This window comes from Botryllus schlosseri, chromosome 12, assembly GCF_051294905.1.
Source record: "Botryllus schlosseri isolate E-star chromosome 12, Bs_hap1, whole genome shotgun sequence".
Classification (NCBI taxonomy): domain Eukaryota; kingdom Metazoa; phylum Chordata; class Ascidiacea; order Stolidobranchia; family Styelidae; genus Botryllus; species Botryllus schlosseri.
In genome coordinates, this window is record NC_137247.1 from 20,968,284 (window position 1) to 20,981,998 (window position 13,715).

A 13,715-nucleotide genomic window follows, 5' to 3' on the forward strand; every position below is an offset into this window, starting at 1 on the left:
AAACTATTCACTTGACTAGAGTCACTACAACTCAGGTACAAATGCGACGCGCATAGGAAAATAATTCACACCAATCTGGAATCACATGCGTCAGGCATGTTTCGTGGAGCTGTGTTGCGTACAATTGATATCTGCGCGTTCTCTATGTCATACCGGCCCGTAAAATCAATGTTAGCATACTACCATTCAAAATGCATTCTTTTTGATATGTGAGGTTTGAGTCGCAGTGATGGGATGACTCGAGTCAGACTCGAATCACCTTTTTCGTATGACTTGACTTGACTCGAGTCACTTTGCTAAAATGACTTGACTTGACTCGGCGTATCAGAAATGTGGGTTGACTCGTGACTCGGAGCAAAATTCACGAGTCAATTTCAAGTCATCAAGTAAAAATCACTGTATCTTGCATATGTTCGGATTGTTCGCCAAACGCTCGTGTAACTAATCATTCAGTGATCGCGTGTTTTACTGAGCCTCCATTATTTTCTCACAAATATATTGACCACAAGCGAAGTGATCGAATCTTACAGCTTACGTTGCCGTAAACTAGTAGTAAAGTAATTTAGTAGCGAAATATATATTTCTGTTCTCTGTTCTTACCTTAACCGAACCTCTTGTTTTATTGAAATTGAAATCCAATATAGTCTATGATTTATATACTCCTCAACCATTGGCGCAGACTCGAATTGTAGCATATCAATATGTATCATATCAATATGTATAAATGGGCACTGAATTGCATCTCATCAATTCATTTCTCATTCTCTATCTTGGCTGGTAATTATAAACTGAGGCTATGCAATTACTTACGTAGTTTAGCAGTTCTATACGTATATGTGAGCGATACACCCCCTTATCGCATATATATTGAACTCTATATTCTTTCATCGGCTCAGAATCAATGTCCAATCAATCTGTAATTCAGACAGCTTGCGAAATGCAATGACGTAATCATGCTTCATACTTAGAAAAAGCAACTTGACTTGAATTTTGACTTGACTCGTGACTTGACTCGACTTGACTTGACTTGACTCGAGTCACCTTCAAAAATCGATTGACTTGAATTCACTCGAGTAAAAATGTGCGATGACTCGAAATGACTCGTGACTAGAAGGTAGTGACTTGATCTCAACACTGTTGAGTCGTGAGATGCCACTATCACTGAAATTTCAATTTCATGGGATTGACAGCAAAATTTGAATGTTTTTCATGATACAATCTAAATTTTCAAAGTCATGTGGTTTCACGTCTACCAGTTGGAATCGAGTCGCATTTGGTGTGCAGCGTTTTTATGCACCTAACAATTTAATCAGGAAATCCCCGGAATCCGTATAAAACAAGTTATTTTGAACAACCCCAGTGCGCAGCAGAGATGACTGTTCCGCATTGGATATTGAAATCATAATCAAAATCCGCTAGTGGTTGAAATCTGACCAAAACCGGATGAAAATGGAAGTTTACGAGAAATTTCATGTCAAGTCAAGATCCGGCCAAAACCATCAAATCCAAATTTGAATACTTACTCAACTCTGGTGCACAAAGTCGGGTTTGATTACATAATCTTGCTATAAGCGGATAGCGTACTAGTCTGCTCTGCATCAGTAGAAATACACCGGTCGAATCTGTAGTCTCTCAGTCCAGTAGCTCTTTGAGGAAAAGTATCCATCGAGATAACGAAAAATAGACAGAGAACTCTATTTTGTCGGACAGAAACCAAGCATACCAACCCCACAAAACTGCTTTCATGTGATATACAGTTCAATCTTGGCCTGATCATTCCCCTGTGTGATGAGTTATCGATCAGCGCCGTCTCACTGACAGGAGAATAAAGACACGGAACAATATTTTGTTCATTGAATGCGTAACTACACATGAAAACCAACTAAATTCTAGTAGTTCTTCAAGTCCGATTCACAAATGACGGCGGGCAGAGAATGTTTATAGCTAACCCACAGGCCGGTATTTTCTGCTGAAACACCAAGAATTACTTCGTCGCCACAGCAGTAGGGCGGGTTGTAAGCTTTCCACGTTAGGACTGCAGGATCGACGAATGAGCCGTTATGGAGCTGCAACATTCTGCTCTGAAAAAAAAAGAAATTTCATCAAATTACCATCGGTTGATAGATATGGTAACGTTTCATCAATGGAAGAATTATGATGTCAGTGTATCTAATCTGAGACATTAGAATCACTCATAACCTTAGATCGGACTGAATAGTACACCGCTGTATCCCCGGGCGCGGTCAAAGGGGCCTTATGAAAATGATGTAGTATTTCGCACGATTGGAACTTAAGTGAACTGTAATTGAAAATGAGCGAGAGCCCGCCAAATTTGATTGCTCGATAAAGGATATAAATAGTTTACTAATCATAAAATGGTCTTTGTGAAACATGTGAGGATTCAAAATTAGAAGATCTATCCACCAAATAAGCTTTAGTAAGCTATACCCACATCGTAATTGAATTTCATTCCAACCCAGGCACTCATAGCTGTGCGCGACTTCGGCATTTTTGATCTGAGAAACTCTTGCAGCACATTTTGTTCATCTTGGTTGTGAATTTCGGCTCGCTTTGATCCACAATGCCAATTAGCGTCTCTTAAACTGATGCGATTAGTAGATGACACATACGGGATGGTGTAGCATTTGCTTTTGTATGGAAGTCCGCCACGCCTTTTGCAGGCGCTGACTAGAATGATAAGATGAGAATATTTACTGATTGACAATGCGATCAATATCAGCTCGAAGGGGCCTCAGGATTAAAAACCCCTGAATGAAGTCCGTGTTCATTTCATCGTTTTGCAACTGTCGCATTTCATTGTAGAGAGAGGATTTTTTACCATGCAATATTATGAAGAAACGGTATGAGTAAGATTTCAAATTGAGAATGTAATTGATTTGAGATGATGGTCGAGGTGTTTCAATCAAGAGCTTGACCGAAAGAATACCACGAGAGTTAGTTACTCACTTCGCTGTGCCATTCGCAACACATCGCTTAGCATTGTTTCGATGTCGGATATCGCATTTCCATGTTCTGAAATATCACACGTAGGATATATAGCATGAACGCATAGGTATGGATTGCTCTGATTCAAAGTCATTGAGTTTACATCTGGACTGAACTTGGTATTGAATAAGTCTTCACCTTGATCGAAGACATATTTCAAATATAAACGAATCGCCAGCCTGATATTTGAAATGATAATGCACATATAGAAAGCTTCATTATGTATGGATATGCTTTACGCATATGATATCGTTCGTTGATGGCTTCTTGTATAAAATTAATGCCGAAAACTTCTACTGGATCCTCAACCTTACACAGCTAAGGAGATCACAGCGTAGAGTAGCCTATATACAATTATACATGTATTTTAGCTTATTCTGCCTGTCAACACGGTGTTTTCAAAACTTGTTCAGCGATGCAAATCGACATCCATCATCACAAAAGTCATCAGTCATCACTAACTTATGGTTACCAGCTACGTTATTGTAATGAATGTAAAATGACTCTGGTACTATGCACGGAAACCTATATTACAAATATCAAACGAATGCGACTGTAAGTGGCCAATTTTTGATAACTCACTCGACGCCATCAATTTTAGTTTATACTCCGGATTGCGGTCCCATGTGGAATACTGGATTATTTTTCCTGATACAAAATACCAACAATTGTAGGTAAACTTCGGGGTAGAGAAAAAACTATTCGCCTACCACCAGGAAAGCTACCATTTATGGTAAATAATTTTTTGACCGATTGTTATCGGGGTTTACGCTACATTTAATATGATATGGGCAACTACAACAGCAAACTTGATATGCAATCATGTGAAACTCAGAGCAATATCTTTTTCAAACCCAACCATGTCTTACGTCACATGGGCTACAAGTTGAAGCTGGTTTCACCAAAATGTGAAATACTTCAAATCGAATCCTATAAGGCTATATTCTAGGGATGGTGTGAATCCCTGAAAGGTTCTGGTTGGTGTGATAGCGAACCTTGTTGAAAGGTTCTGTGTGAACGCGAACTTGAACCTATGGCGTCACATGATGGCCTATTTATAATTCCAACCCTACATTTCCGTAAAGAAATATGAACATGATAACTAGCGACGACTCAGACCACAGATTGCAACAATGGCGAAGTACATGCTTACTTTTTAAACGCAACCAAATCTATCAATTGGACAATTATATGCTACCTTCCGCCCGTTTGTCAAGAATTACGACCACGACTCGGCTAGACCGCATAGATGTATGGTTAATGGTGACACACCGGTTTCCATACTTGCGCCAGATATTATCTCAAAAAGAAGTTATAAAGAAACCGAACAGATGTGGTACTTATATAACAATATAGGGCTATCAAATCAACATAGATCCCGTACGTATGATAGAATTTTTATATTAGACATCGGTGCATTCGTTATATCAATTTGTAAATGTAAATGTAAATAATTGGTTAATTGAATAAGCACAGTTCGCTGACTTCCTACATGCAGTGTGTTGCGTTCTTGCTATTGTCTGATTACGGGCGAATGTCTCTGCAGAGAGTCACTAATGTTCACTAACGGATAGCTGAATATTCCCAGCAAATTTTCGAGAAAATAATGTCGCAAATCAGCAATAAGGTGCATGCTCGACGCTCGTTTAGTGCTGAGATTCTCTTTATGTTGCCAGCGCCATGCTGTAACTGGTCCGAAGTTGAAAAACCAAAGACGTTATAATGACGTGGAAAATTGTAATTTATGACTAAAGGTTCACAGTGCAGAACCTAACAAGGTTCGTTTGTAAACGCGAACCTCCAAATTTCTGAGGTTCACACACAGAACGCGAACGTAAACCGCACGTTCACAACATCCTTACTTTATTCCTTATTATCCTCAAGCGTTGCTTGGAAATCACTTAATCATCGAATTGGAGCTCCTGCCTATTTGATTGATATGATATGATATAATTATTAACAGATGTCAATTCAATTGATTTGATTTGATTGAGTTATGAACTGATGTCGTTGGTAATAAAGTACGAGAACAGTGAGAATCTCGGATATGAGTGAATAGAACGATGTAATATAGTCTTACCCACATTAGCTCCGTGATTACACGATGCATCAGCAATAAACAAAAAGATCGCACCGGAGATCACGGGAATAAATCTAACCAACATTTTTATCCTGTAACAACACAATGGATGATTTTAATTTGTGTACCTTTCAGATTGTAAGAAAACTTTCACTACATTCGCGATACAACTTATTGGTACGTACCAACACTGAACTGCTGCTTTTGCTGTTTATCCAGACATAGCCATACAGCCTTAACCTAACCAAACCAATATAAAATGGTTTCCTTAGACGCATTTAAATAAATAATGCGATACGATAAATGTAATTCTCGGTCAGGGCGAAATGATAACCCTCCGGCGCTACGAGTCTGATAGCAATTTGATCAGAGCATACCTGGAAGGATTACACTCACTTCATATTAACCTATTTCTGGTATACCTCTATTTGAAACTTGACAACAGAAGGAGAGCAATGCGTATAAATCCATTTACGACCAAGCGTTATATTTTCAGAGTAATCCAATATCGTCGCAAGTCTCAGATCGACTATACAATGCGTGGAAGCGTCTGGCGAATTTACATTGTACCGTAGCTTTTCGCACCTGTAATCAATGTTGGAAAAGATGATTTTCATATTACTTGAGACATTGTTAAGCTGTTGCATATATTTTATAAATTGTGCACGGCATGTGTTCGGGTTTTACTGTAATAGTCTTCGCAATATTCCGGAACTTCGATAGCTGACTATTAGGACGGTGGATTGCACAGATGCTGATAGAAAGTAATCTCAGATTGCGTTAGTCGTGGATAATATAATCCGTCAGTAAGGTCAACTGGTGCCCATGTTGCAACAGATGCGGATTCCTCAGTGAGTTCAATTATCGAAGAACACTGACGCATAATGACGCAATTGACTTTCGTTAGCATCATGCCTGGAGTATGTTCGGACTGCGTCGCTACTCGGACATCATGTTCGGACTAATACGTGAGACATGTCGGCCATTGTCGGGGCATCAAAAAGTCGATTAACTTTCTGAGACACCTCATTCGGCGGTTCACATTTGGTCGATTAAAATACTCCGGATTAGTTGTTAATCGTCATTTGTGTAACGGAAGCAGGACGATTACTGACGTTTATTAGGCGATCCCTGATTGCCCGGCATCTGTGCTGCCCACCCGTGTCTCTCAGTATAAGTGTGGGTGACTCATATTGACTTGAACGTGTTCTAGGGCAGTGCTCTTTAACCTTTTTAGTCTTGGTACACCCTTTTAACTTTTATTCGTAACTGGTACTCCCCTGACCACATCACACGCAGATTCCGTAGTAAGCCTTATAATCCAGGGTTGTTCAATACGGGTATTCAAAAATGATTTTTTTCTCAAGTTGTACTGGCTACTTGATAAAATTGTTAGGTTACCTAATCTTGACTCTCTCTCTCGAGTCAATTCTCGTTGAGTCTCTCTTCTCTCTCGTCTGACGTCAGCCGTCCAACGAGTATCTTTCGATACTGCAGTATCGGTTTCTGCCTTTCGAGACTGCAGTATCGGTTTCAAGCGACTGGAAACGCTTTTCGAGACAACTGTATCGCTCTCGCGCCTTGCTTTCCGCCAGTGGCTCCCAACTTGGGCGATATCGCCCCCAGGGGGCGATTTGGCGGTCTAGGGGAGCGAAAATAACGAAGGGGGCGATGGGGGGGGGGCGAAAACGGACGAAGGGGGCGATGGCGCGATGAAACGGCTATATAGGAGTCAGGACGGTAACTGCCGCACCCCAAACCCCCCAATTGGTAGTGGGGTCCGAACTCGAAGGGTGCCCGAAATTATTTCGTGAATTAACATAAATTATACAGTAATTTTTTAGAAATTCATGCAACTTTTTCAGAAATTTTTCGCGCTGTGCGCGATTTAATATTTTCATATATCTTGATTTTGGGCTACCCGTCACCCGACAAAAATACGCATGATTTGTGGAAATGGGAGACTTCGGCATCGGCCATTACTGCGCCACGACGCACCAAGACATGAGAAGTTAGAGGCCATGTAACATGCGACTCCGAGAAGTGTGCCAGAACGATCAGCAGCGAGAAGACATTTGCCGAAAAGGAATGCCCTTGTGCTAACTTTGATATATATACATACATGTTAAATTGTCCATAGGCACCTAAATGGCGGGCGTCGAATATTCCTGTCCTGGCAACCTTAACCCTACAGGACAAATGCCATCCTGCAGGGAAAAAGTTATTTGCCATTAAAGAAATACCAATTTGAAATTGTGTGCGTCTTTTAATTTGGTACGTTTTGACGATTTCCATATCTTGTGAGATAGCAGATATAGGAGGTCACGAAATAGCATCATGTAACGAAGTCAATTTAACAACGATTCCGCCCGAAGATGTTTAATTATTATTAAGAGGTCCAACCTTTTCCAACACACACACTCGCTCTACTGGTAAATCTGATTACGTGAGCAGAAAGAGGATGAAAAATTGATTGCAATATATATGCAATTCCCGACCATATTGACCGATCCAAACATGAATTATATAAATTTGTCGCGCTGGCCCACTGGCTGGGGGGTCTGGGGTTTGGTTTATCACCCTATGGGGCCAAAGACCAACGTTTGGGGGATTGACGAAGTGCTGTTTCGGTCCTGATGGGAGTCAAGTCGGAGAAATGACCATTTTTAGTCAACTCACGAAAATTTAGCTGTAAAAGTGTAATTTCGAGATCGAGCCGAAAAGTTGACCTTTTTATTATTAGTCAACTTGCCGGTGATCCCACTTTGTATGCCCATTTTTCGGTTCCCAATATTTGGGGGGCGATGATCGGTGTGGAGCTTCAAAAGGGGACGATGAGTCGAAAAAGGTTGGGAACCACTGCTTTACGCTTTAAAACAGGCCATAAAACGCTGTAAAATGGCTTATGCCAGCGCACTAACAGGAGCTGAATACCGGAGAATAACATACGGAAACAGGCCGAGATCACTAGACACAATGACACCGCTCGATAGTCAGACCACACATGCCACTCCTGGGTTTTTCCACCCAGATCTGTTTTTTTCGAGCATCACCTGGGTTTCTGGTTTTTTTCGACGTCATGTTCGCCAGGTTAATTTGATCTCCGAAAATCAATTATATCAGATTAGTAAGATTATAATGTCAAAAAATGCACGAGCTTCAGTTGTCGATTGACTGCTTGATTGCTGCATTGTCAAGGAATTTTGTTATATTGTAACGGCAGAGTCTTGATAAACGGTTTCACTACTAAAATGAGAGGCTGTGATGTGATGGAGCTTTATTGTATACCAACTTCCAGCTTGCAGAAAGTCATGTTCACAGGGCAACTCATTGGAATTTGGAACAGTTTTCTTACAATTTTTGTCGATTCAAGGCTTGACTGCTAGTATAAATAAATAGAATAAGATCTTGATTGCTTTCACAGCTTATTTAACGTCCACTTGCAAAGTAATAATTTTATTTATCACACGAGCTTTCGAAGCAACGCGCACCAAGTATTTTCTTAGCAATGCGTCAAAGGGAAAACAACATATATTTTTTTATATTTGCATTGTGAACCGAGCAAAATGTGGAGTATGAACAATTATGGTCTCAATATCAAGGGCTAAAACTTGGTTTTATGTCAATATGACTGTAATTAATGACTGTCAGTTTCCATTTTCTCAGCTTCCGCATAGTAATTTGAGTGAAATATAGGATCTGGGTTTTTCTGGGTTTATTTACCGTCCACATCTGGGTTTTCCGGAATATCCTAGTGGCATCTCTGACTGTCAGACAGCCGAAGTGATCAACGCTATCATAACACATCCGTATCTTAGACAACACAGAGAGGAAATTCCCCCTATCTACCAAATCGGCAGAACTACTTACAATCTAACGTTTCACAAGCAAGCGCAGGTAGAAACAATTCGCGAAGCGATTGTAGCACAAACAAACACAGGAATAAGAATAACGGATGGCGTGATCTACCTCCAAAAGCCTGCTGCACTAATCAACATCAGGGCCGTACCCACGGAAGTGGAAGAAGAAGGAATACGGCGGAAAACAGCACAATACAAATGCGGCACAGTGCGTGAAGTGAAACTAATCTACCATAAAGGTACTACCCTTCATAACGAGTATAGACAGATAACCATCGAAGACTATGTACCGGGAAAACTTCCGCCTTTTATGTACCTTGGGCAAGCCCAATGTAAGGTTGGTCCGACAAACAACGAAGGCAACGAAACCTGTTTCAAATGCCTGCAAAGAGGACACAACGCAAGAGCATGTTTAAACTTAACAGCATGCTTTCTATGTAAGGAAATAGGACATAGGCGTAACCACTGTCCGAATAATATCGAAGAGAACCATACAGAACAAACACCCTCGAACCAGAGGAGAATATTAAAGGTTGCTGAAAAAATGATACCGGAAGACACAGAAGAACCAGAACAGTCTGGAGCGAACGATAATAAAAACCAAAACCCAACCCCAACCCATAACGAGGCAGTGGTTGAGAAAACAGAAGAAGAAGAAGAAAATGAAGAAGAGGATATCGTAGATTATTTCAACCAGGGCTTTGGAGCCGGAGCCGGAGCCCGGAGCCGGAGCCCCGGAGCCGTGCATTTTCGCCGGAGCTGGAGCCGGAGCCGGAGCTCTACATAAAATTTAGCCGGAGCCGGAGCTGGAGCCCGTTATTTGAGGAGTAGCTCCGGCTCCGACGTATTTCATAAGATGCTATTATATATGCAACAAGCACATCTGCTGATTTATCATAATTGAACAGCATGCCTGAATTTTATGCTGTGCACGGCAATGGCATAGCGTAAATTGCGTTCTAGTGCAACTATGATGTTATCGACAATTGACAAGTATTCATTATGACGTCACAAGCCAGCACGGCGGCACCTATGTCTTTGTTGCTACATCGGATGTTACTGACGGCTGACAGATTACTATATAGATAACCAACCTACGGGTAGATTAGTAATCTATATAGACTATGAATGGCCAAACTTTTCAGCTAAAGGGGCACATGCAATTGACGAACGAGTGCGTGGTCCACTAGCCGCGCCAAGCGGGTAAAATTTTCAAAGTATATAAATAAACTAGGTCAATAATACTATTACTTGAGAATAATGCGGGTCTACTGTATACCGCCCGCTAGGCTCAGTTTGCAAGGACACGACTATTCGGCGTCTGGCCACATCGATATCGAAGGTCTCCGATCATATGCGACAATCATTTTGTGCCTACATTTCACCGTCGAAGATCCTTATGCGAGCGCAAACGCGAAAAGACTTTCTCCCGTAATTGCGAATACAGTTAGACTCAATCGGGTAGATTATACGTTTTTTTCATTTTCAGGAGGGGGTAGGCTACCAAGCAAAAAATCGTGTGAGAATTAAACACGCGAGGTGTGAAGAAAACTTTCACCACTATTTTAGTTTATTGTAATGTACGACGATTTACTGAAAATGTGACTGGACCCTGAATCTGCCAATGCATCGGAACTGATATTATAGCCATCAACTTCCCAAGGGTCGCAGCAAGACTTGTGATTTTTGGTTGGCATTGCAAGTTCACAATTTGAGCAATTCATTTTCGATGATATAATAGGAAATTACCTCGATGGGCCACGCAAAACCCTCTCGGGGGCCACATTTGGCCCGCAGGTTGGCCACACCTGATATAGACAGGCCCATTCGATAATTTCAGAGCCGGAGCCGGAGCTGGAGCCGGAGCAGTGGTAATAATGCGGCTCCGGAGCTGGAGCCGGAGCTAATGTATGATAGAAGAAAGCTCCGGAGCCGGAGCTGGAGCAGTTTAAATTTACGGCTGCTCCAAAGCCCTGATTTCAACCTACAAGAAGAGGCACAAGCACCTACGTGCAACAGCGAACTCGACAAAACAATTAGGCCACGGTCAGACAGCGAAACTGAAGAGGAACAACCAGTGAGGAAGAAATTCCAACACTACAAAATGAAAACAAAAGCGACAACAGGCCAAAAAAATGAAATAAACATAACCAACCAAACGACAAGAGACTGAGACAACAATTTGAAGATAGGCGATTCACAGAAGCAGAGTTCTTTGGAAAGGCGAACTTCTCGCCGCACAAAAGGAACAAAGACGACCGCAGCCCAACATCCCTCGCGGAAAACAAAGCCAGAAGAAAACTAATAAAGCCAAACAATAGCGACAAAAAGTAAAACGTGTCAATACAAGAAAAGCCGTCCTTTTTTACCCACAGGAGAATGGATTTGGATCTACACATCATATCTTTAAACGTCAATGGGCTATCTGCTCACTGGCACAAATTCGAAAGCAGGGTTGAAATGACTCGAGTCCGACTCGAGTCACGATTTTCTGATGAATCGACTTGACTTGAGTCATTTTCTCAAAATACGGAAATGACTCGACTCGAGCCAATTTGTGTATTGACTCGACTTGGACTCGAGTCATTGCGCATGACTCGAACCAAGTCAAATACCTCGAGACTCAGACGGCCAGGACCGACATTTCATTGTAATATCGAAGAATAGTAAAGTAACCACCGTATTGATATTTTGTCTATTGGTACTGGACTTGAAAATGAGACCGGAAACTGCTAAAAATGAGGAAAATTAGTATATTATGAATACGTACCATTAGATATCACCAAACAGAGTTATAAAACGAGGATTAAACAACAATCTAACTGGCAACTGAGCAGTCAACACAATGGCTTGGACTCGGACTCGAATCATAATACCATGACTCGGACTCGACCCTCTGCTTGAAGACTTGGACTCGGACTTGAATCGGTGGTGAATTTAAAATGACTCGACCTGACTCGAGTCAAAACTATAAAAGTGAGATTGACTTGTGACTCGGAGCCTAGAGACTTCGTTACAACTCTGTTCAAAAGTCTCCTAAAAACGGAGAAACACACGAACGTAGACCCAGTAGACCCACAGATCAAACACTCAGAAAATCAAAAAACTGGCAAGCCAAAACAAAATCCAAAAATGGGCAACCAAAAAAATCCCGTATATTTCCCAAATCATATGAACATGAACCCAAACTGGATCGATAAAGCAGATAACAAGCGTTTATATTTCGAAGGAACAGAAATCTTCGCCAAGAGAGAATTAGAAAATCAATATGAGATGGCACGCAAAATAATTAGAGAAGATAGGGTACAACTACTAACCTTGATAGACAAAGAGACCAAAGAGGATACAAACCTCGACAACATTTACGGCCCACCCGACGTAGGTAAATACCAAACAGAGATATATCGGGAACTTTCAAACGAAATTGTCTAAACACCAAACGACGCGATGATCTGCGGAGACCTAAACATCATCACAGACACACCAGACGCTTAAATCAACGCAAACTTCACCTTAACTCCAGCTGATAAGCTAAAGTATGGAAATTGTTCTCGGATATATATAGAAAATTAGAGACATCTGGAGACGGGGAAACCCAAAAACAAGGCTTTATACACCGTCATTTAACATCATCAGTCGAGAAGAGTCGACAATATATACATCTCAGAAAGATTCCCAAACCGAGTGAAGGCATGTAACCACGAAATAAACTTTGTCACGGACCACACCTTCTTACAAACAATATACATAAGAAGGAAACCAAATTCCAAAAGATGGCGAAAAGCCCTCTGGAAGAATGACACCAGAGAATAGGCAGACGACAGCCTACGCAAACAAATAAATAACCTATACAAAAGATGCGTCCAAGAGAAATCAGTCTTTGATAACATATACCAGTGATCGGGAGCCTTTTTTTGTCCGAAGAGCCATATTGGTCCTATTTCTTCCATCTCAACTCCCAAAGAGCCATACATGCCAACCAACTGTTACGTCACAATTGAAGATTTGTGACGTCATGGAATTCAATTGTGACGTCATGGTAACACTAATTCGATCCCATTACATGGGATTACTCGTGTGCGCTGTATTTTCTCAGTAAAAACTGGTATTTAATGTTCGAAAATGAAGCTCGAAACGAGAGGTAAGGCACAGACGAGTCAAGCCTCACCATTGATAACGCAATTCGTCGTAATTTGCTTAGAATTTATTGTAACTGATATTATTCGAATGTGACTGTCACACTGATTCAGAAAATCTAATTACTTACCGACTTCTGAATTCTCAAAGCATCCGGCGGTACCTAACGCTGCGCCACACGCATACATTTCATCGCCGGTACTTCACAGAGCTATATACTTACCAATCAAGAACGTGGATATAGCTATGGCGATGTTTGTAATTCGAGTTTGTAATTGTGAATGTCACATCCACAACAGTTCATTTCGCGCCGGAGCTCAGGAAGACAATATAATATGTATTTGAAAACTGCGTTTTTATATGGGCGACTCCATGTCTGCTATGCTCTTTGATTAATCAACGTATCGCACAAATCAAGATTTCAAGTCGGGTACATAGAATTCGCAAGTGATATTGACCGCCGGCGTGACAGTCACTTAAATTCGATGATTTTGAAAAGAGGGGATCCGATCCCCTAAACCTGAAGACCGCATTGTCTTTACCTGTCAAAGACACGTTTCTACTGCCACGAGAATAATTATTCTGGCCGTGATGAAAATTTACCAACAAGTCGCTGCAATATTGTATAATTC

The 13,715-nt window shown here is 41.2% G+C and overlaps 1 protein-coding gene across 3 annotated transcripts; it reads right to left on the reverse strand.

Annotated features, from left to right (window-relative positions):
• Positions 1 to 1,832: 1,832 nt before the first annotated feature.
• On the reverse strand, positions 1,833 to 5,659 carry LOC145451669 (uncharacterized). Of its 3 annotated transcripts, none has more exons than XM_080329888.1 (4): positions 5,509 to 5,659; positions 2,968 to 3,033; positions 2,453 to 2,688; positions 1,833 to 2,081 (listed from the first exon to the last, which is right to left on the reverse strand). In XM_080329888.1, the coding sequence occupies exons 1-4, from the start codon at positions 5,555 to 5,557 to the stop codon at positions 1,890 to 1,892; spliced, it is 543 nt and encodes a 180-aa protein (XP_080186014.1). In that variant the 5' UTR covers positions 5,558 to 5,659; the 3' UTR covers positions 1,833 to 1,889. The 3 variants fall into 3 exon arrangements, with proteins under 3 accessions (XP_080186014.1, XP_080186013.1, XP_080186015.1); XM_080329887.1 differs by lacking the exon at positions 5,509 to 5,659 and adding an exon at positions 5,087 to 5,256; XM_080329889.1 differs by lacking the exon at positions 5,509 to 5,659 and adding an exon at positions 3,589 to 3,613.
• Between the last annotated feature and the right edge of the window lie 8,056 nt (positions 5,660 to 13,715).

What these genes read in the sequence shown, in the direction of transcription:
- LOC145451669 (XM_080329887.1), bottom strand. Translation starts at nt 5,171, where the DNA reads ATGTTGGTTAGATTTATTCCCGTGATCTCCGGTGCGATCTTTTTGTTT. An exon ending in GTTGCGAATGGCACAGCGAA is followed by an intron (nt 2,689 to 2,967) that starts GTGAGTAACTAA and finishes TTATCATTCTAG; the next exon opens with TCAGCGCCTGCAAAAGGCGT. An exon ending in GAATGAAATTCAATTACGAT is followed by an intron (nt 2,082 to 2,452) that starts GTGGGTATAGCT and finishes TTTTTTTTTCAG; the next exon opens with AGCAGAATGTTGCAGCTCCA.